This window comes from Rattus norvegicus, chromosome 16 (assembly GCF_021556685.1).
Source record: "Rattus norvegicus strain SHRSP/BbbUtx chromosome 16, alternate assembly SHRSP_T2T, whole genome shotgun sequence".
NCBI classification, from domain to species: domain Eukaryota; kingdom Metazoa; phylum Chordata; class Mammalia; order Rodentia; family Muridae; genus Rattus; species Rattus norvegicus.
Window position 1 is genome coordinate 92791677 of NC_141549.1, and position 24552 is coordinate 92816228.

General features: G+C 38.0%; 1 protein-coding gene across 2 annotated transcripts in view; it reads left to right on the forward strand.

Annotated features, from left to right (window-relative positions):
• Shcbp1 (SHC binding and spindle associated 1) overlaps positions 1 to 17455 on the forward strand; it is a 38049-nt gene extending 20594 nt beyond the window's left edge. Inside the window, 9 exon segments of one of the 2 annotated variants that reach the window (NM_001399215.1) lie at positions 766 to 858; positions 3405 to 3638; positions 3734 to 3902; positions 4206 to 4326; positions 7394 to 7525; positions 10059 to 10177; positions 12689 to 12775; positions 13108 to 13249; positions 15879 to 17455. In NM_001399215.1, the coding sequence (NP_001386144.1) occupies positions 766 to 858; positions 3405 to 3638; positions 3734 to 3902; positions 4206 to 4326; positions 7394 to 7525; positions 10059 to 10177; positions 12689 to 12775; positions 13108 to 13249; positions 15879 to 16192 (1411 nt within the window). In that variant the 3' untranslated portion in view covers positions 16193 to 17455. 2 annotated transcript variants of the gene reach the window in all.
• Positions 17456 to 24552: the final 7097 nt, after the last annotated feature.

A 24552-nucleotide genomic window follows, 5' to 3' on the forward strand; every position in this document is an offset into this window, starting at 1 on the left:
GCACTGCCATCTGTTAAGTTATAGATAGTTGTGATGTAATCGAAGTCTTGCCAGGAGTAGTGACCCACACCTATAATCCCAGCATTCCTGAGGCAGGAGGATTAGGAGTTCAAAGCCAGCTTAGTCTACAGAACACAATTCTCTCTCAAAAAACTAAACAGACAAAAACTAGCCCCACTTAAAGCAAGCAAGCAAACAAACAAAAAGCAGGCCACCCTAATAGCAGTAGTATAATAGAGAAAGTAACTTATGTGAAGGTTTTATCTCATAGGACTCATGAGTGTCAACTGTAGCAAATACTCAGCATTGATATATCTTATAAAATAATGTGTACTTGATGTGTTGGTAGGTGGGGAATTCTAGCTGTAACACAAAAAATGTTATGACATGAAACTAAAGTTTTATATCCTGTTGTTAAGACAAAATACCCCAACAAAAGCAACTTAGTGAAAAAGGGATTTCTTTTCGCTTACTGCCTCAGGGGCTGAGTAGACCATCACAGTAAGGAAGGTAGTATGACCATCCCTACACCTCGTACAGGCAGTGTGGATGCAGAGAAATAACAACAGGTACAGCCGAGCTAAAACCCTGTACTCAGTATTTCTGCAAGATTTTATCTCCTAAGCATTTCCTCATCTTTCCAAATATTGCCACTTGCTGGGGACAAGTGTTCACCCACATGAGCCCATGATGGACATATTTAAGCCACACCTCCATCCTTTTGAGCCAGTGGTTGAATTTTATTGATATCAAGCTTCTTTTCAGATTTTTCTACAAAAACATCTGGAGAAGTTGGGATGAGGAAGAGGAGGATGAGTATGATTATTTTGTCAGATGTGTTGAACCTCGATTGAGATTGTAAGTATTTATTACAGATGTGGTAGATACAAACCCAGGAGCTTCATGGGCCAGAAGTAGATTGGTGTACCAATAGTGCATTTGTGACAAGTTATTAAATAAACCTTGTGGGAGAAAAGACACCTGCATTGTGTGTGTGTGTGTGTGTGTGTGTGTGTGTGTGTGTGTGTGTGTGTGTGTTGAGATAGAATCTTTCTATAGCCCAACCTAGGTTTGAACTTGTGATTGTCTTGCCTCAGTCTCCCTAGTATTCTGATAATAGGGCTGTGCCCCCATGCCATGCTATATTTATAAACTAAATTTAAACAAGTTTTAAGAGTATCTAGGTTAAAAGCTTGTAAATCTGAATTGTTGTGAGCTAGATCAACCCAAAGCCTCCTCAGCATCCCCCAATAAGGGGGGAGGGGTGGACAACTCTAGCTCTGTGTCCTTGTACAGGAGCAGATGTGGCAAAAAACAGAGTAGGACCAGGGCCAGAGCCTTAAAAGAGTTATGGTTTTAGCTCCTGGGAACTTGACTTTCCCCTCTGAAGGGATGTGGTTATCGGTCCCAAGGCAACTGTATCCAAGGAATCCTACATTTTCTTTGCCAGCGTTATCCCTGCTGACCTTGGCCATTTCCCCTGTACAAACAATATATGAGACGCTCTGCTTTTTAATTAACTTTCTTGGAATAAGTCATTAGCTTATACAAGGCCTTCTGATCCCTACAATATGTCTTCTGTATTTTTCATTCCATGGCCGCCTCCTCTATACTTAGCCATTTGAGACCGTTATTTCTGAATATTCAGTTCACTGAATAATATTCAACTGATATAGTACATTAAGATTCCTGAACATTGTCAAGACACTGAGTATTTTCTGTTCTGGTTCCTGTTTAACAGTGGTGATTGATTTTTATGGAGGTGTTTAATTGTAGGTGAATATCCTATGTATCTGGCACATTTGATCTTTACCTAGAAAAATTATGTTCTGGTTTGCGAGTCTTGCATGTGTTAGCAAGGATTAATTAGTATAGTGTCATATACTGGCAAATGGGAAAACTTAAGGGAAATTGGTTTTTCGTTGTAGAGAAGAAAATATACTTCATTGAAAAAATGGAATGATTGAAATGTTGGCAGATGGGAAAAGCTCCCTGTGCTGATAGAAGCACTGTCAACAGGCAACATTTAAATGGAATCAAACCATATAGTCTTTATTTTATATTGTGTATATTTTCCTTTCTAATTCAAAATACACTGTACCAAAATTTAGGAATCTGAAATATGAATTTGGTATATTATTTTCAAACTATGGAGTATCAATATAATAAAAACAAAAGCCAATTAACATGGTTGCAGAAATGCTAAAAGACCTTTTTTTTTTTAAATTTGAGCCTGGTTTTCATACTTGGTTGATCTGATATGTCAATCGGTTATGGTTTAGATTTTTTGTTTGAAAAGTGGATTTGCACATTACCTTTAGATGCGTATGGGTTAACTAAAGAACACCAAGTCCATTCTTTTCTCGTGTCTCCTAATATTTGAAAAGCCAAGAAATTTATTTTCTCTAAAATATTATTTGAGGGGCTGGAGAGATGGCTCAGTGTAGGAGCACTGACTGCTTTTCTGTAGGTCCTGAGTTAAATCCCCAGCAGTCACATGGTGGCTCATAACCATCTGTAATGGTATCCAGTCAATATAATTTGATATATATACTTAGGGTATGGTTTTCTTCTCCCATCTCATTCAGAGCATTACTGATTTAAAACAATGAAACTCTTCTCTAAAACAAAATTTCTAAGGCAATAATTCTCAACATTTAGTATATATTAGTTTCTGTGAAGAACATTAGAAAGTCCATTTGTGTTCTAGAGAACAATTTAATTGCCAGGGCTTTTACATTTTTAGATGCTCCACAGGTGCGTATGATAATCAGTTACGGTTAAAAAAAATCCTCTGATCTGAGGCTACTTAACATATTTTTAACTGAGAAATAAAACAGATATTTAATATATAATGTTCAGGCGTTAACAGAGCTTCTCAGGGGACAACTATACTAGGCTCCTATCAAAAATCGTGTCTGGATTTGGTGTCTGCAGATGGGATGGATCCTTAGGTGGGGCGGTCTCTGCTCCTTCAGTCTCTGCTCCACTTTTTGTCCCTGCATTTCCTTTAGACAAGAACAATTCTGGGTTAAATTTTTTGGATATAGATGTTCACAGCCAACCGTTAGACTGAGCACAGGTCTATAGTTAGTACAAGAAAAGTGGTTTATAAATGAAGATGGCTCTTGTGAATTCGCAGCTGGAGGGGAGGGGTGGGATAAAAGCCAGGGAAAGGAAATAAAAGGCTCACCCAAGAGGGTGACTCGCTCACAGGCCAATGGATCAAGAATGAGAATTATAGGTTTGCAGATGTCAGATGGGTAGGGGAAGGGATAGAAAGGTAAGAAGTGACCCAGGAAAAATGGCTTGTGAACAGAGTGTTAAAGCAATAATAAAATAAGCTGAATCTTTAAGGACTAAATCCAGTCTTAATGATAGGAAACTTGCTTTTAAACTTTCAGGTATTATGATATACTTGAAGATCGAGTTCCCTCAGGACTTATCGTTGACTACCACAATCTGTTGTCTCAATGTGAAGAGAGTTACAGGAAATTTTTAAATCTGAGAAGCAGTTTGTCAAGTTGTAATTCTGACTCTGAGCAGGAAAATATCTCCATGGTGGAAGGGTTAAATTTGTATTCAGAAATTGAACAGTTGAAGCAAAAGCTAAAACTTATTGAGAATCCTTTGTTGAGGTATGTGTATTTTTGCTGTTCTTAATTATTTAGCATGTCATCTTTCTAGCTATCTTAGTGAGAACTGATGGGTCTTCGTGATTTTTTTTTTAAAGATACGTTTTTGGTTATCAGAAAAACTCTAATATCCAAGCAAAGGGTACTCGTCAAAATGGCCAGAAGGTCATCCATGTGGTTTCCTCCACCATGAAGACAGGTCTGCTTCGGTCTCTATTTAGGGACAGGTTTTGTGAGGAGTCTTGCAAAGAAGAAACGGAAATTCAGGTAAAAAAAAAGTTATTGTTCGAAGTGACTACTTTTGATTCACTCCAAATTTTCATCAATTCTATAAAGTATAGGGACTTTTTGGAGCTGGTTTTCTGTGAGATCCAAATTGTCAGAGCACTGTTCTCCAACACACATTATCTGCCTGTCACTTCAGTGACAAGCACACGGCTGAGCTGAGAGCACTGGGAAAAGATAAGAGGCAGAGTTTCAATTAATTTTCATGTGGTGCATAAAAGCGCTTGAAGTACTACCTAAGTGGCTTTGGGGGGTGTATTTTTACAAGATGCTGTTGTTTTCTAGTTCCATAGTGATCTGTTGTCTGGTATAAATGCCTGCTATGATGGTGACACTGTCATTGTTTGTCCTGGCCATTATGTAGTTCATGGCACCTGCTGCATAGCTGACTCCATTGAGTTGGAAGGTGAGTATAGAAGATCATAACCAAACTTTATCTGTAACAAGTAAACAGTAAGTTAGTGAGCTTGATTAATGCCAACAATGAATCAACATCTGATTTCATTTTGGGTTTTGGTTTACCCTTGCCACAGCCTGTGCCTGTCACCATCTCCTTATTCCCTATAACTGTTCGAACCCTTTGATCCCCAATTTTCCTTCTACTTTCATATCGCATGTTTATATTATTTCTCACACCCCTCTCCTTTAAGGCTTTTTCTTCCTCTCATTGGTCCTTTTCTAGTTTCATAACAAATACATACATCTCCTCTCATATAAATACAAATACATAAAAATGAGAACTAAGATAGACATGTAAGAGAAAGTGAGGTATTTGTCTTTCTGATCTGGATTACCTCACTTCGTATTTTCTACATCCATTTACCTGTGAACTTTATAATTTCATTTCTGTTTTTAAATAATTGAGTTGTGTATGTGTACCACAGTATGTGTAGTGTGTTTATGTACAACAGTTTATTATCCATCTGTTGATACACGTCTATTCTGATTCTATTTTTTTTTTTCAATTATGAATGGAACAGAAATAAAAGCGAATGAACAAGCATCTCTCTAGTAGTTTTGGAGAGCTCTTCAAGTATATGTCCTGGAATGGTATAGCAGGTCATGTAGTTCTGTTTTTAGCAATTGAGATAAGCTTGCACGCTGATTTCTATAGTCCTTATCACACTCCTACTAATAGTGCTTAAGGATTCTCCACGTCTTTCACCAGCATTTGGTTATCATTTATTTTCTTAAGGATGGCCATTTCGACTATGGCAAGATGAAGTCTCCTGGTTGTTTTAATTTGCATTTCTCTAATGTCTAAGAATGTTACAGACTAAAGATATTTATTGGCCATTTGCACTACCACTTTGAATACTCTCTATTCAGTTCCATGGCCTTTTTCAATGGGATCCTTGTTTTCTTTTAGTACTTTAAGTCCTTTTTATATTCTATATATAAACTATCTGTTGAATATACAGGTGGAAAATATTTTCTCCCATTTTGAAGGGTACATTTTGCCTCAGTTAACATCCTTTGCTGTACAGATAATTTTTAATTTCATTAGGTCAAATTTATTGTTCGTTGGTCTTATCTCCTGAATACACAGTCCTTTTTTATGCATAGATCTTGAGGTCTTCCCTGTTTGTTCCTCTAACAGTTTCAGAGTTAGGGGGCTTATGTTTAGACATTTGACCCATTTGGGATTGGTTTTCTGTGTGAGTGTGTGTGTGTGTGTGTCTGTGTGTGTGTCTGTGTGTGTGTCTGTGTGTGTGATGAAGGGTCATCTAGTTTCATTCTCCTACGTGCATATATCTTTCTCCAAACACACTTTGTTAAAGAAACTGTCTTTTCTTCAATGAATATTTTTGGAGTCTTTGTCAAAAATAAAGTGGCTATAGCTGCATGGGTTTATATCGGGATCTTATGTTCCATTGATCTACATGTCCTACATGTGTGCATGTATGCACACAAACCCACACCATGCTGTTTATGGTACATGGTGATTTTTTTTCTTAAATTCAGTATTGCTTTGGCTTTATTAGTACTCTTTAAGACTAAAAGAGGTACTTACTTTTTTCCTTGACAGCTCATATACAAATACTATGTATTATAATTCATCCTTTTTCATTACCTTCTATCATTTTCCTTTTTTCTCTGAACCACTTTTTCCTATATAGTACCCACATGATAAATCCTCCCCTATCCTCTCCAGCCTCCCTTAGCAGTCATAAGCTCCTCAGGAAGGAATGAAGTCTCACAGACACCTCATCTATCCATGATGAAAAACTGAAGCCTCAGTCTTGCATAGGCATCTGCAACTGCAGTCTGTTCATGGCTGCAACGACCACGTCATATGTGGATGGCAGTATTTTATGATACTTTTTTCAGTGTTCTGATTGTTAAGTTTTGCTGTGCCTGACTTCTGTGATATCTCATGGGCGTTGGATAGTGGTTATTCAGAGGAGGTCACTTAGACGTCACTCAGCACTTTGACCTCTGCAAAGGCTAAAACAATGTTTAGAAGGCAGTTAGACAGTGCGTTCATTTTTGTTGACAAAGGTAGTGTGCTTTTCCCTTGGGACCAGGAGACCAGGTTTAGAGTACCATACCTGGTAATCTATCCTGAGGCACAGACTGCATGTCCACTTACAAAGCAGTTAGTTATTCCCAAAATAGCCAAGCTACCATTGTATCAGTGAGCATATCGTGTCTGGCCGGTGTGTTTTATCGCGCGTGATCAACAGGTAGGTGAGACTGTTGACAAGGTTCTTCTAGTGCCCTGGATAGCACCTTCTGGGACTGTGAACCTTAGCAAGCATAGAGGGCATTTCCTACACAGTTCCATATCTCTGTGTCCTACAACTAAGATATGTTACTCTCACGTTGTAGTGGCTGACTAAGAGCAATGACAACAGCCTGTGTTCTTTTGTTGACTTCTGAAACCTTCTGCCCACAAGTCACAGGACAGTATCCCACATCTGGTATTGGACTCTTATTTAAAAGCTTCTTTTTTCTTATTTAAATTCATAAAATAATAATTATTATTATTATTTATAAAGCACTAGGTTTCCGTATAGCTTTTTTATGTTTTCTCAGTTTTCTTTCCCTTTCCCCTATCTTCCCAGTACCCTTGTTTCCCTGCCCAAACCCTTTCACGCCTCATACCCTACTTTCCAGTCCCTATGTTTGACTCCCTCCTCCTTCAGTGCTTCTTCTGCTCGTGGAATCTTTCTTGCCTCTGTAAAGAATTTGAATTTTAAAAAAATTAAATTTTGAGGCTATTTATTCAAGAAAGAAATTTGGGGTTCCCTTTGTGGCCCTCGGATATTCCACTCAGTGTAATAATTTCTAGTTCTATCCATTTTCCTGCAAATTTACTCTCTTCCTTTCTTAGGTTGTATGGAATTACATTGTGAATACGTGCTTCATTTTCACTGTTCACTCATCAGTTGTTATTTTGGATCTTCGTAATCTTTTGCATGTAGATGTTTTCCTTCATTCTTTCTAAGTTGTTTCACGCTCTTCCATAGGATACGGTCCCCCAGATGATATCATCATTGAAAAGAGGGGCAAAGGAGATACTTTTGTGGATTGCACGGGTATGGATGTTAAAATTTCAGGCATAAAATTTATTCAGCATGATTCTGTAGAAGGAATCTTAAGTAAGTATCCAATGTTTGGTGTATTTTTTGTTTTGAGCTTTGAGAGAAAAGTTGACTGGGCATAGAAGTTAAAATTTAATGAAATTGAATATATGGAAGGCAAATTAATAACTTGCATAGCATGAATGACAAGGAAACATCAAAGTAAAAAATAACTTGTTATTCTTGGAAACATTAATTTCTTTTCTGTCAGTGGGGATTTTATTTTATTTTTGCTGTTGTTGTTGCTTGTTGTTTGCTTTTGTTCTTGTTTTTGAGATAAAGTCTCACTCTGAACTGGTTGTCCTGGAATTCACAGCAAATGGTGATCCTACCTCAGGCTCCTGAGCTCTGGATTTATAGGCATATTTCCCCATATCTTACACAAGTGTAACAGTGGTAAAGTGGTAAAATCATTTAGAGGTTGGACCTGGTAGTAGGTAATTAGATTACAGGAGCTCTATTCTCAGGAGTGGATTAATATAAGTCTCATAGGAGCAGATGAGTTTCCAGGGAGTACGTTCTTATAAGAATGAGCACGATACCTCTGTAATCTTGCTTTCTTGCTATACATGTGCCCCTTCTGCATGCAATTCCTTTTTCTTATGCCTCTGCACATGGTAACGTATCTGGGGAGATCTTATCAGATACCATGCTGTTCTGAGTTTACAGATACTAGAATCATGTATAAGGTATTTTGTTACAGACATACATAAAGGGACCAAGACATTGCTCTAGTATTAGTTTTATAGGATGTGTAATCCACCTCTTCTCAAGGTCCTTTTTCTTTTTCCAAGAAAAGCTGTTCATTAATATGTGTGTATCAATAATAATATACAAATATTATATACCTTTTTCTGTAATGAATATATACTTTCACATATCTTAGTTTAAGTCTTCTCTCTTTTTTGTATTTGTGAATGTGGTTCCCTACTTATCATCCTCAGGGTGAGAGGGGTTAGGAAACAAACTTGGGTCAGTCACCATTTTCTATATTGTCAGAGGCAGGATCTCTTTGTTGTTAACTGCAGTTGATATCAGGTGCTTCTCCTGTGTCCAGCTCGCATCTCACTACAGAGTCACTGGAATTGCATGTGTGAACTACTATGCCTGACTTTACAGGGTTCTGGGCATTTAAACTCATCTCCTCATGTTTTGGCAAATGCTTTACCCACTGTCAGTCACTCATTACTAAGTAGCCTTTGGTTTTTAGAAAATATTTAAAAGTGTATACTACTGTATATTGTATGAGTTTGTAACTTGTTTAACAAAATTTAAATGATACCTCTAAAAAATATCCTATTGTCTAATTATGATCTATACTATTACAGTTTGTATAAACTTTCTACTTTTCCATTTAATTTTGAAAATATCAGCCATTTTAACTTTAATAAACTTTCTAGTTCTCCCTTCTGTGAAAATCCAGTCATTTTATCCTTTATAAACTTTACTTAGTAAAAATCATCCATCTTTTATTTACTGATTTTCTTTCTTAATAACATGAGGACCATATGTGCTTGATTATTGAGAGTGAGTACTTAGAAAGCAAATCTTTATCATCAATATGCAAAGGACAGTAAAAAGTAATCTAAATCAGTAAAAATGGCATGCAGATTTTGGGTTTACTCATCTCAGCAGGAAGCCTGTCAGCACTAGGAAAAGGTGTGGCCTAATTGTTATATTTTGAATTCCCAAGAGATCATAGAATTTAAGCTTTAAGTTTTTATTACTTCACATAGCATGGCATGTTTCTGCCCACATGTTGCTTTCAAAATTTATGGTGGATTTTGTTTTTAAGGTTGCTGTCAGCCTACTGGCTGCTTTCACCAAATTACTACCACATCACACACATAAACATTATGTGGTCAGAGACATGAAATAGTATATAATTTAAGTTTAAAGCCATGCATCCACTTATGCTATAAAGGCTGATTATATAAGTTTCAAGCAAGTTGATTATACTGTTCTCTTAAAGGCTGGTGTGGTTTGAATGAGAATGGCCCCAAATTGGCCCATGTCTTTGAGTGCTTGCTTCCCAGTCGGTAGACTCTAGGGAAGGATTGGGAGGTGTGGTCTTGTTGGAGAGGGTGTGGTTTCAGAGGTGGCCCTTACAGATTTCAAACTTGCACACCAGGCTGAGTCTCACTCTTTGCCTGCTGGCTGATGATCAGGATGTAAAGTTCTCTGGTACTTTTCTAGCACTAAGTCTCTCTATCTGACACCATGCTCTTCACTGGGATGATAATGAACTGACCCTCTAAAACTGTTAGTCCCACACATACATTAAATGTTTTCCCTTGTAAGAGTTGTCCTGGTCATGACGTCTCTTCATAGCAGTAGACTAGTGACCCAACAGCTGAAGACACAACAGGATAGGTTAAGTGCCCAATCGTAAATGATCTCAACATATTTTAGCTGCAAACTGCATCAAAAGTTAAGTCTTTTGGGGATCAAGAGACATTTTTATAAAAAGTTATCACAACATCTAATGCTAGCTTTAAACTGTTTCTGATATTGATGAATTACTTAAAATAGTTGAATATTTTTGTTACAGTTATTCACCATGGCAAGACCACCCTGGAAAACTGTGTACTGCAATGTGAAACTACAGGAGTCACAGTGCGCACATCAGCAGAACTTTTTATGAAAAACTCAGATGTATATGGTGCCAAGGTATTGCTTTATCTTTGGAAAGAAGTAGTTACGGTGTTTAAGTTTGAAATAAATCAAATATGATACCAAGATATAAATCTATTATAGTTTCACTGAAAATCAGACACTAATATCTCCTAGTCATCTAAAATGTAGGTGGTCATGAAACATACAACTGCTATAGCATTTTATAAACAGGGCACTGAGAATAAAATTGAGTATCTAATGTTTTAAATGGTAAACCTTAAAAATTATTATTATAATTTTTATTTATTTTCCTAATTATTTATTTTATTTTAATAAAATATTTATTTTATTAAAATAAAATTATTATTTTATTTATATTATTATAATTATTATTAAAATTATTATACTTTTGGAACTGGAGAGGTTGTTCAGTGGTTAAGAGCACATAGTGCGCTTGTAGAGGACCCAGATTCAGACCGCAGTACCCATGTCAAGCATACTAACGTCTATGTGTAACTTGAGCTCTAGGTGTCCTGACATCCTTTTTGTGAACTCTGGGTTCACAAAATTCAAATTCAAATTCTCACATTCCTACACACAGACCTACACATATACACATAATTTTTAAAATCTTTTTAAAAATTTAAACTCATAACTTTGTAAGTTTCTAACAATTGAAGCTACTACTGTAAGTGCTTAAGAATTTCACACACGAATACACAGATGCACCTTCTTTTCCCTCTCCAATTCTTCCCCTACCTCTCTACTCCTTTTCCCTCCCAACTTCTTGTGTTTCTTCTTTAAACCCTAGGAATCTGTTTATTGCTGCTTATATGCATATGTGGTTTAGGGCATGAGCCACCTTAGGCTTGTATATTTAAATGCTTGTGTCCAACTAATTATTGAGACAGTGGTCATTTTGAATAGCTGTATCTTTCAACAAAATTGTTAAATAATTTATTAATATAATAAAAACTTGATTTGTCTAGAATGAAACATGTAATAAGCATTAAGTGTGATACTCTTTACTCCTTATAAATGTCTTTATAAGTGTGTGTATATGTGTGTATATGTGTGTGTAATTTTATGTGTGTGCTAGTGTGTCTTTGTGCAGAGTAATGTGCATGTATGTTAGTACGTGTACATGTGTGTTGAGTTACACATGCATATTTAAGATATTAGTTGACACTGAGTGTCTTCAACAATCGCTTTTACAATATTTTTTTGAAGTAGAGTTTCACTGGATATGGAGCTCAGTTAGTCTGGCTGATCGGTGAGATATAGTGATCCTCCTGTTTCTCTCCTTCTAGGACTGGAGTTACATGTTCATACTGTGTTTGGAATCCAAGTATTTCATGCTTGTATTGTAGGCATTTTAGTAAATGAACCATTTCTTCAGTCCCATGATTGCAATTTTTGGAAGTGATTAATTATCAATAGTTGTTCATCATCATAGTATTGCTTGGTGCCCCAATATTGCTTTGTGGCAATATAGATTAGAACTGCCTAATAAAGGCCAACAAAATGACACTGGGTTAGATGCTTGCTGCTAGACCTGAAAACCTTGGTCCTTGGGAAACAGAATGATGAAAGGGGGGTATTGATTAATGTTGGTTGCAGTAGAGAGAAGCTCACCAGGATGATTTGCAGAAGCAGCAGAGAGGTTCGGCCTTCTGGGAAGACTGAACCATGATTAGTTCACTCCAGTTACTTTTATTCAATCATTACACAAGAGTAATTGCTGGGAAGACTGAGAAAGGGTCTACTTACCAAAGTTATCTGGACCTTTTTGCCCAAGAGAGCAGACGACCCACACAAATCCTGGTTCCTTTTTATCACGGCTAGCCATAATCAAAAGTAAGAACGCCAAGTCTGCCAGGAATGTTCTAGGACCAGGGTTTGTGCAGGTGCAAGCTCTCATGTAGTACCAAGTGCAGACCTTCCCAAGAGATGACATTTCAAGGTTAACACAGTCTTAGAACAATTTCTCAACCTCTACTGATTTACCTAAATGTAGCAAGGGCTTTGCTGAAACATTTCATTTAAAGACAGACACAAAGGCTTTACTATGCACATCACAACAGGAGAGAACCAACTCCTACAAATTGTCTTCTGACTTTCACAGACATATCATGTCATATGTATACACACGTTTGTACATTCACAGACACCTCTAATATAAATAAACATGAAAGAAAGAAAAAAAAGGAAGGAAAAGAAATAAAATTTTATCTTTAAAACAGTATATTTCACATTTATCCCATCTGAAAGGCTAAAAAGTTACAGTAATAAACCTTTATATCTTTTCTTTTTTAAATATTTGTTTATATACGAGTGTTTCACCTGCTTCTGTGTCTATGCACCACACACATATGCTCCTGGTGCTCATGGAGGGAGGCCAGAAGAGGGTGTCAGATCTCCTGAACTAGGTTCATGATTGTGAGCCACCATATGGATGCTAGGAATTGAGCCCTGGGTCCTCTAGAACAGTAGCCAGTGGTCCTTAACTGAGTAACCATCTCCAGCTTCTGGTTTGACTTTTTAAAGTAACCTCATCTTTTACAGGGTGCTGGTATAGAAATATATCCTGGAAGTAAATGTACCCTGACTGACAATGGAATCCATCATTGCAAGGAAGGAATCCTCATTAAGGTGGGTATCAGCTGAAGCATCTTTTTCTAAAGGTTAGAATGATCTTACCCCGAAAAATTTATGTTTATTTCATTCTTATGTTGTGCTTTGTTTTGTAAAGTGTAAACAGTGCTTAAATTTTAATAACAGTAACAGTGATTAAAAATCTAATAATCTTTTATCTTTAGATCTACAGAAATAACAACACTTAATGTGTGAGCTTAATGCTACAACTTATTGATAAGCATAGCTCTTTCACTTTTAATTTTAGAAATAGTCTGAGGAAGGGTAGAGAATTTATGAAACATGTTTTATCTGACAATTCCTTAAGACATTTCTTTTCAATGTCGCAGGACTTCCTTGATGAGCATTACGATATTCCCAAAATATCTATGATAAATAACGTCATACATAATAATGAAGGTTATGGTGTTGTTTTGGTGAAGCCTACAATTTTCTGTGACCTACTGGAACATGCCCAAGATGAAACTAATGGTATGCTATATTTAGTAGTTTAACTTTAAAGACTGTAAATGTGTTTATTAATTGAATATAAAGCTAGATATAGTTTACTGTATTTCAGCACCAAATTCTGATGAGAACTTTGGTTTTCTCCCTCAAAAATATTCCTGGAAGTCTGGGGATATAGTTCAGCTTGTAGAGTGCTGGCCTAACATGCACAAAACTGTAGGTTTAGTCCCAGCATTTAGGAGTTCGGAGCAGGAGGATTTAAAGTTCTAAAGTTCAAAGTTAAACTTAACTACAGAGAGTCAAAGATCACTTTTCAAAAGAACAGAAATAAAGAAATTTGAGTATGCTTGGTTGTAGAGCTAGAACAGGGTCATAGAGAATGGTGAAGCCATTATAGAATCTAAGCATGGAAGATACTTTTAAATGTAGCTTATTGATCTATTCATTTGGAGCTTTGGTGTGGTTTCAGTAAGTCTTCTTGGCTCCCTGTGTGTAAAACAGAATGACTTCTTTAGATATTTGTGGAAGGTGGAAGTAGGAAATGAATTATCTAAATTTGAGGTTTCTTTTGCCTTTACTTTCCATTGGTAAAAGTAAGTTTCTCCCTGTCACCACTTTTTCTGGCAGAAAAAGGTAAACACACCTAGTGGAAATTTGTAAATCTCAAGCCACTGATGTAAATCACTTTTAAACATTAGACATAAGGAAGTAAAAAGTATTAGTATGGCTGTGGATATTTTGAGTGGTTTAAAGAATAGGCCTTGTCATCCCTCAGGAGCCATTCCCCTCAGAACAGAACAAGGTAAAACTGAGATAAATGTTGAACAGAATCTTATCTTGAAAGCTCTGGTGGAAGAATCTACTTCCAAGTTTATTCGTGTGGTTCATTTGCAGAATCAGTAGTGTAGATTTTAGGACTCAGGTCTGTCATAGCTGGACCCATTCTGCAGCCCCACTGATTAGATACACAGACTCCAGCTCATTTCTCATGCTTTGAGTCTTCAGCAGCCAGCTAGAAAAAAACTTTCTTAAATAGCCTTAATCACATTGCTAGATGATAATACAAAAGATTTTTGGCATTTTAACAATCATAAGGATGTCAGGAGCCATCTAGAAAAGGCTAAGGCCAGCAGATGACCTTCCTGGAGGTGGCCCACCATTTTTGCATGGTCTATGATGGCTGAGCTCTGAGAGGCAAGGTCCCCAGAGACTTCATCTCAGGATGGCTTCTTGCCCCTGCTATGCCTTTCCTGCCACTGTTACGTAGCCTAAGGATTCCTGGTCATTAGCCCGCCCTATTGAGCAGATTTCCTGCAGATCAATATAAAGGTAAACTTTCAATAATGCTGTTTAGATGAATTAATGATTTCATAAAATTCCTGATTTGGTTCAAATAATTTTAGGAAGAAAGTTTTAAGATGGTTTTATTTGTTTTACTAGAAATATATAATAAAGTTAGAATCAAGAATAAAATGAGCCCCCTCATAAATATTAAGTAAAAGCTACATAATAAGCAGTACAATGAACTTTCAAAATTACACTGAAAAGAGATAGGTGCTTGGAAAAAGTTTGTGTTAAAGAGAAAATGTTCAGGTGCAAGGATGAAGCCACAGGTGTGCACTGTGATGAGGCAAAGCCATGTAAAAACTTTTGCTTTGAACTTAGATAATGAGCTGACAATATGAAACACTGCTTTGTACTTGTTATTAACTCTCTGTAACTTCCCTTTCATGTAACTTTTTATCTATGAGGTAATTCTTCTTACATAGAGAAATTTTTGTCTGAAAATTTTGTCTAAAGCTATAAAAAGGCTGAAAGCAATAAAGACAAGTAGTACAGCCCGTTCTACTTCACCCGTTTTGTGTATTCTCTGTGTGAGTGACTTTTTTCCTTTCCTTTTCTGTCTGTTTCAAAAGAGTTAATGAGCTTCCTGGCCAGTGAGAGGCTTCTTAGCTGACTGACCAGAGGAAGACGCACTAGCAATAAATCCTCCTTATAACTGCCCAGCGCTTACGCATTAAGAATTAAGCGCTTTTTAGCACTTACTGAGGCACAGAACAGTAACAAAGAGTTGTTTCCCCAGCACTTATTCAAGCATAGAGAGTTAAAGAGAAAAGAAGCCAGTAGTTTTCAGCCAGAGAATAAGCATGAGGGTGTTACGTGTCCAGCGGCCACCAGCTTCCACTCCCCAGTAGCTAAGAGGCACAAAGCTGGAGATCATCAGCTTTGGCTTTCATCCAACTCTGTGTTCCACCTCCACTCCGAACCAGAAGACCAGGGCAGGCCGCCAACTCTTGAAGACAGGAACTAGCTGATAGATTGTGATTTTATTTAACAAAAGTAGCACTATTATAGTATTGTTTGCATCCTAGCTCCCAATGCATAGCTTAGCAGATAGTAAATGTCTAGGAAAATATCTTTCCAGTGGCTGAGATTTTAGGATGTAGAAGGTAAAGAAAGTTTAAAATTGATGATTCTATTGTTACGAAACTTTGCAAGAAGATCCAAGTAGCCACTCATTGAGATTCTTATGGTAAAGAAATCCTATAATAAACTCTTTGCAGAAAGTATTTGAATCTAAATGACTGTATTAGAAATATCTCCTTGTTGGTTTAGACTGTATATTTAACTTCATTATAATTTGTTTCCTCAGACAATACAGTTCAGAAAAATAAAGAGGCAGATGTCACTGAAGGATTAGATCTGGAAGAAATGCTTCAGTGTGTGTCTAACAAAATGGAGCCTTATGCCACAGCAGACTTTAATGAACAAGCTAAGGGAAACTGTGAAATTATAAATGAACTGCTTGCTATTTCCATGCAAAAAGGCCGGATGAAGAAAAGACTGAGTGAACTTGGGATCGTACAAGCTGACGACGACTTAATGTCACAGGAGATGTTTATTGAAATTGTGGGGAACCAGTTTAAGTGGAATGGCAAGGGGAGTTTTGGCACCTTTCTTTATTAGCTACAATGAGACCAATAGCTCACAAAGTATTGTGTTTTGACATGTCCTAAGCACGCTACTTATATACGTTGCTTCATTTGCTTCATAACTGTATATTATATAAAGTGTACTTGATTAAGCTCGTGTGAAATATGGGTTTATTTCTACCTAAATGTATTATATACAGAGCACACCTTTGTAGGAAAGCCATAAAAAACAGAAAATATGAATGTACATGTAGCTCAATAGTAGAGCATTTGTCTAACACGTCCAAGGCCCAAGGTTCAATACCCAGCTCTCCCCCTCGCTTCCCTCCCCAAAAAGAAAGAAAACTAATTGGAGATTTCTTATCTAGAAAATCCCCTTTTTTAACGGAATAGCTCTGCTATATTGAGCCTTCTAGTACTTTTTTTTTCTTGTAAATACCCTTTAGCATTGAAGGTGAAAGAGAAAGAGGTGCAAGATGTGAGAGTAAGTGTGCAGTAGGTGTCATGTGTTCAGTGTCCTTTGTTTGTTTGTGATAGTGTCTCTCTAGAAACTCAGTGTGTAAACCATGCTGGTCTCAGGCTCATTGACTCGCCTTACCTCTGCCTCCCATGTGCTGAGATTAGAGACACATGCCACCATACCTAGTTTGAATGGGATACTTTTTTAATTGAAATTATTGTCATTAAATAGGTCACAGGTATGTGTTCAGAGCCAGTATTGAATATAAATGATTATAAGAATATTTAATTGCATGTAAAACTTTTGAAGTATGCAAAAGTATGTTACAGTTAACATTTTTTTCCTGACTTTTTAGGCATGTGAAAATTTCATAAAACTGTTGTTTGAAATTTTTCTATTTTCTCTGCTCATCAGCTAAAACCTCTCAAAGCCTCTTCCCACAGGTAAAGCTTAATGAGCTGGGTCAACAATGCTCCCATCCAGGTGGTCCAAATGCAGTGAGACCAGGACCTGAGATATTGGGATTTAGACATCACATGGTGAAAGCTCAGAGTAACCTGATTTGATGAGTTTGAATTGAGGGATAAATGTGTAGCAGGACAGGTCTTTCTTGTTTTGTATATGAAGGCTTCAAACTACCAGGGTATCACAATTAAAGACCAGTTTTGAAATGTACTGGCCCAATGGACTGAGGATTAGGGAGACAAAATATATAAATATATTTATTACAGTTCCTCGCATTGTGGTGACCTATAACCATAAATAATATAAAATAAAAATTAGAAAAATTAATAATATATCACATTTAATAAAAATAATGTCTTTCCTTGAAATTCAGTATAAGAGTTTCTGTTTCATGTTTTAACTTATTTCACTACTAATTGTTTTTAACCTTCCCACCGGGGAAGATGCGCCAGCTAACAATAGTGCTCCTCGGTGTTTGTCCTCTGTTTCGTGCTTTTCTCCCAGGCTTGTCTAATAATTACCAGGTGAAAAGTAGCTGCAGTTTACCTGAACCATGAAGCCACAAAGCTCTTGTTTCCTAAAGTCTCTCATTAATTGTTAATACCCTGGGCACCCTTCCACTCGTGGGACAGATTAACAACTCCACTGCAAGTTGAGTAATGGGCCATGCAACCTTGATTCCCAGAGGAAGAAAGGAAAGTCCCTACTGAGTGTTGCGAGGGGAGCTCAGGCAATCCCTGTAGAGGGACTTGGTGAGCACAGGGTCTTTGCCCACAAATGGGTGATAAGACAAATGAATAGGTTATTGAAAGACAGGCACAAGATCCACTGAAATGCAAATCCCTGCAGAGCTGGAAAAGGTCTGACTCCGGACTGCAAGTTTGGGCCAGGAACCACCATGCTCTGTCCCTTCAGCACACTCAAACCCTGAGGAACATATCCATGTCAATCAAGACTCACTGGCTAATCAGAGCCTTAGGCAGATCTGCCAGTCAGAAGGGGAGAAGGGCCCCCCTTGGGTGCTAAGCGCCTGGTTGCGTTTATCCGCTAGACAGACTTGAGTAGTTCCATGTGATGAGCTCTGAGCCCTGCTTATGGGTGTTGTGAGGTGCGCTCAGTCAAGCTCCGAAGTTGCAACATGGCGAGCACAGGGTCATTGCCCACAACAGGAAGTAGCAGGGGACTAAGCCGCGGGAGCTGGTGTGGTGTGGTCTTTCCTGGGGCTGGGTAGGAACCGGCAGCCACCTGTGAGGTTTCCTTGTGGCCCTAGCCACTCGCTGCATCTGCGCAGAGTATTTGGAACAAGGGCTTAGGTGTAGAAACATCCTTGGCAGAATGAGAAACTCGGAGAGCCTTCGTTTCTACAAGTTCTGCCCTTGGCATTTAACATTAAGGTGTACAATCCATTTGTAATTAATTTTGTGGCGGTTGTAAAAGACCTCTCCTGTGTTGGGTAGCAACTCAATATAAATCTGGTGTAAAAGAGCAGCGTCAATGATGTGCAGGATGCACCAATGCTTAGTGTCAGAAGCCAGGTCCGCGATCTCTTGAAGGTGGGGAATAGCGTCCGCGGGGCCAAGACTTGGTCTTGCGAGATATTTTAGGTTGCTTTTTAATAAGACGTTTACCTTTCTTACGTCTAAGTTACTTTGCAGCAGTAACTGTCTGGTCTGAGTTCCCGAGGCCGGAAACTGCTGTCTCTGACATTTAGTACCTCTTCAGCCTTTGTCCTTATGTCCACCTGCTAGTTGCAGGAAGAAAAAGGGACACTTTGAGAAGTGATTTTAATCTTTACTTTTAAGTTCTCCAAAGGAAAAAAAACCTAAAAAGTTATCTCTTAATTACTAAGCTTCCTTTTAATTTTTAAGTTATTCTACTCTGCAATTCTTCCTGTCTTGCTCTATACTCCTGCTCTAATATAACAATGGCCTTGCAATGTCTTTGTTCCTAGTTTTCTGTACCTTTCCTAGGGGAATAGATCACATGGTTTTTCCAAGCTGTTTTTTTTTTTTTACAAAAGTTCACCAAAAGTTCAAACATAAATTCAAATAATAAATAAGACGTTTACAGCAGAGAATGTTTACATATGTATCCATTAAGACTAGACATTCATTATCTGTCACTAGCTCTACAGATTCCTGGAGAGTTAAAGACCATTACTGAGTTATCATTGAAGTTTTGTATAGATAAACCCAATCAATATTTTATTTTCTGACTTTGTACCTATAATAAATTGTTAGTTCCCTTTTTATGACCTTTGGTTAATTGTTTTACAACCTCTTACAATGTGTTCTAAGTTGTGGCTGCCTGCTTTCAGAAGCAATTAACTTGGACTTCACAGTTTGTTCGTATGTTTCTGCTGACTTAATAGATGCCTCCCATTTCCTTCCATATAAGGGGTGTACAAGGTGCTATACTTCTTAAGCTTACTTAGCATAAGACATAGTTTGTACAAGACCTGCCCACCCCAGCTTTAATACTTTCTATCTCCTCATTTTCCTGTTTTTCACCATCTGGGACCTTCTACTTAGGATCCCATTACCAAAGAATGTTTTAGGGCACCGATGTACTTAATAATTCTGGGATGTCTTTGCTGTGTAAATCTCCCATCTGTCTACATGGCTAGACTTGCAGTCTCCAATCCACATTTAAATTGTTCAAACCTTAACCTGGAACCTGAAACAAAAAGAAACTTAACCTCCCCACCAGATAGGAGAGAAACAAGGATAGAGGAGAAAGAGATCCTTGAATCTAATTTCTTTGCTTTTGTTTCTTCTTTGACCACATCTACAAACAAACCACAACCAACCTTCCTAAAGGACCAACAACCTTCCATCCTGCCTCTTACGGCACTCACATTTATGTACCCTCCAAAAAGTTCTTGGAATTCCAGATGTCACACGATCACACAAATCTGTAGCTGTCAAAACATTGCTTCTAGTAGAGCTGACACAAATCATGGTCAGTGGTTGCAGATAGAAGCAGCCTCACATCACTACATCTGGGATTAAAACAAAAGCACATTAAAAAAAAAAAGACAAAATTCAAGAATTCTCAAAAATGTCACTAAATACCAGAGTTGGATGACAACTATTATTAAAGAGATTTTTAAATTAATCTTTTAATTGTATATGGAGTGATTTCTCCCTGGGAAGGCATATTAATTCTAGAACAACTGCATCTTCAGCCTTTCTAAAAAAAAAAAAATGTTTCTGAGACAAACTATGTTTGCTTGGGTTCCCCTTGCTCCTAGTCTCTTGCTCCCCCAGGGCAATATCCTTGCTTTTCTCTTGAGTAAACGTCCTAAATCCTTAAATTAAAGGGATATAACAGTTTGAAAATGTGAGTCATGTAATAAACTGCCCATCACGGGGAAAAGACTTGCACGTGGAGTGGCTTCTGCCTTCAGATCAGAACAGGAGGAACAGTTCACTGTAGTCTGCAGGGTGAAACAGGGCAGGCTACATCACAGACTAAAGTTTCAGGGTTAGCACCATTATGAAGAAGGACCTTATTCAGGCGGGGAGATAATTTTGTAATTTCACAGCATTCATTAACTCATGAATATGACTGAAAACAGACCAGATCCATGGGTATACAATTTGGGAAGGTTGTGTTGAGCAAATAAACATTGAATTTCTAATTAGGGGGCTGTCCAGTGGAGATTTCTACAATCTTCATTAACATTTAGTCACCTCAGAGGGTTGACACATAGGCCTTTGGCTGTACCTGTGTGTGTCAGGTTACAAATCTCAGCAGCTAACAAAGAACAAGAGAGGGTCAAGGTCAGACAGTAGCTAATTAATGCCATTTCATCTACCAGGTGATGGCCTGTTCTCCCCACCCCCCGCTGGGCATGGAATCTATCATCCGGAATTCAACACGTATTCCAATTCACCAGAATTATCAGTCCCCGTCCTACATCTTCTCCACTTTGCTCCCACCTCTCCGTCCAAAAGCCCGTGTTTTTTTTTTTAAAGTCCATATAACTGTGCATTTTTCAATTATATTTATCTTTTAAAGACGTCAATTGGTGTTACTTTTTAAATTTTATATTCTTAATTCATCACTGCTCTAATCTCTCATTTGTTTCTATTCTCCAGTGTCTCTGGGTTATTAAGAATTGTATTCCTTTTTCACAGTGCTTTGATTATTTGTTTTTACTTAGAGCAATATCTTCTGAGCTTAGGCTTGCCTCATGCTATATAGTTAAGACTTGCTTTGAACGCCTAATCCTGCCTCTACTATCCAGTGCCTGGAAGACAGTCCTGCAGCTCCTTCCAGGCTGGGCCCTGACTGGTCAGTGAGAAGGAAGAGACCAGTGAGTGAGTTTCCCTCCTACCTCCCTGACTTTTTAGGGGAAATTTGAAATAAAGAGGGACCTGTGTGAGAATTGAGTTTGTCAACTACCTTTGAAGCCGGTGTATTCACAGCAAAGAAAGGTATGTGGAGGAAGGAAGGAAGCTCTCCTGCTTTGACAGTAGCTGGCATTAGCATCGGGTAGGCAGGTCAATTTTAGATGGTCAATAAAAGTTCAAAATGGCCATTTTTGTAGGTTCACAGACCAGGGCAACCAAGATTCTAAATAAGGATCTGAATTTATTTCTAAAAACCAAATTACTGTAGTTACACTAGTTCAACCAACACAGAAGATTTTGACAACCTGGTGCGTCTGTGCCTGACAGAGATGTGATTTTGCCTGGTTGAAAGTGCACAGCCTGAGATGAGAGATTGAGTAATATTTGCTGTGCTCTAGTATACCTGTCTATCCCTGGAGAACGCTGGACCATAAAGCCTGTTTCAACTTTTTAAAATAATTTTTGAGAATATTATTATGTAATTTCAGCCTCTTTGTTAATGTTAAATCTCAAAATCTGGGGCAAACGACTTAGGCACCTGTTTAACAAATCAGAGTGGACCTGGCTGTGAGTTCCCGCAGCATCTGTCAGTCTCTCCTGGGACAGGGTATTGCTGCCATATCCACCCTCTAGATTAGAGACTGGGCTGCCTCTCCTTATGTAACCCAACCATTTTGGTTACCTGCTAGCGGCTTTAAAGCCTGAAGGTCTTTGGACATTCTAGCTCTCTAGCTATACTGAAATGCTGGTGACAACTCTGAGGGAAAAAAGCAGCCTGCTTAGGCGATTGGCACCTGTAGCCTAACAGTGGAGGATTAAGTAATGTGGATTTTGTTCTATCTCAGCAGGAACTGTGTGACTCTAAGTTTCAGCCTGCTAGTTTGAAGTTGCGGGAAGAAAAAGAGAGACTTTGAAAAGTGTTTATAGCATTTATTACCAAGTTGTAAAAGGTTTCCTATGGAAGTTCTCTAAGAAAAAAGGGGGAAAAGCAAAATGCAAAAGGAGGATAAGGGAAAATTCTACACCTCTTTGTCTAAGTGTTCTGTCCAAAAGAACAAAAACAAAACAAAACAAAACAAAACAAAACAAAAGACCAAAAAAAAAAAAAAACCCAAAAAAACAAAAGTTCTCCTCAGCTCAGTTCTTACTCTTCTCTTGGTCCTCAGCACGTATACATCTTTCAGATGATCACATAGTAAAAAGTTCATCACCAGTTTACACAGATTCACATCATAAACTGAATAAGAAGTTTACAACAGAGAATGTTTGCATGCATATCCATTAGGAGTAATTATCTGGCTAAACATTCATCACCTGTCTCAGCTCCACAGGTTCGCTGAGAGTTAAAAATCTGAGTTATTAGAAAAATTTTGTATAGATAAACACAATCAATATTTTATCTTCTGTCCTAGCACCTATAATAAATTGTTAGTTGCCTTTTTATGACCTTTGGTTAATTGTTTTACAACCTCTTGAAATATGCTCTGAGTAGTAGAAAGTCTGGTTTCTATCTAGAAGCAATTAACTGGTGACACATGGGAGACTAACAGTTCTCATTGCAGTTCTGACTATCAGAAAAGGACCTAATAGCAGTTCCACTATAAAAGAGCTTAATAAATACTGATATAATTTTAGGAATTATTATAGGGTCATTATTAAGAATCCATTTGTCTATATAGCATCACTACAAGACAGTTCATCTTTGAAGATCTGCAGGGATCTGCTCAAAAGGGGTGGGCTAATACCTAGCGATTGTTATATAAAAGCAAAGAAGTGCAGGCCGACAGGAGCCGGATGTAGATCGCGCCTGAGAGACACAGCCACAATACAGCAAACACAGAGGCGAATGCCAGCAGCAAACCACTGAACTGAGAATAGGACCCCCGTTGAAGGAATCAGAGAAAGAACTGGAAGAGCTTGAAGGGGCTCGAGACCCCATATGTACAACAATGCCAAGCAACCAGAGCTTCCAGGGACTAAGTCACTACCTAAAGACTATACATGGACTGACCTTGGACTCCAACCTCATAGGTAGCAATGAATATCCTAGTAAGAGCACCAGTGAAAGGGGAAGCCCTGGGTCCTGCCAAGACTGAACCCCCAGTGAACGTGATTGTTGGGGGGAGGGCGGCAATGGGGGGAGGATGGGGAGGGGAACACCCATAAGGAAGGGGAGGGGGGAGGGGTTAGGGGGATGTTGACCCAGAAACCGGGAAAGGGAATAACAATCGAAATGTAAATAAGAAATACTCAAGTTGTCTACGGCAAAAAAAAAAAAAAAAAAAAAAAAAATACTCAAGTTAATAAAGATGGAGGGGAAAAAAGTAAAAATAAAAAATAAAAAATAAAAAACATTTTTGAAAACTGTACTATAGATCCAAGCTGTTTTTAGAAATACACACACACACACACACACACACACACACACACAATCACACACACACATGACAAAACTCCAAAACACCAGTCAGGCATATGATGTTCTGCCAGTAATCCCAGCTGTGGTGAGGTGGAGACAGGTGGAGCCCTGGGATCCATAGCCAAGACAGCCTAGCCTAAATTATTGATCTCAACTGAGAGAAGGCTTCAAAATCAAGGTAGATATCATCTGAGGAACAGTACTCAAGGTCAACATTTGGTCAAGAGGTGCATGCAAACATACATGAACACACACTATGTAAAAATGGAACATAATTCAGACTAAAAGCTGTGGCACATGCCAGAACATAGATTTTGCACAAAAAGAAATAAACCAGTTGCCAAGAGACACATATTATATGATTTTATTTGTACAATGAGCATGGAGACATCAAATTGGTAGCAATGGAAAGTAGCACGGTGGTTGTCAGGGGCTGTGAGAGGGAGAAGTGAAGAGTTAGTATTTCTTGGCTACAGAATTTCAGTTTGAGATGGTAAAAGAATTCTGGTGTGGATGGGAATCATAATCCCACAATACTGTGAATGTACTTCATGCTACTCAACTATCAGCTTAAAAAGATAAAAATGATAGATTTTATATAATATATATTTTATAATAATAATAAGAAAAGGGTTCACCTCCACCATGAGGTGATAGGGGGGTTGGGCCCTGCATAGGTGCAACACAGTAAC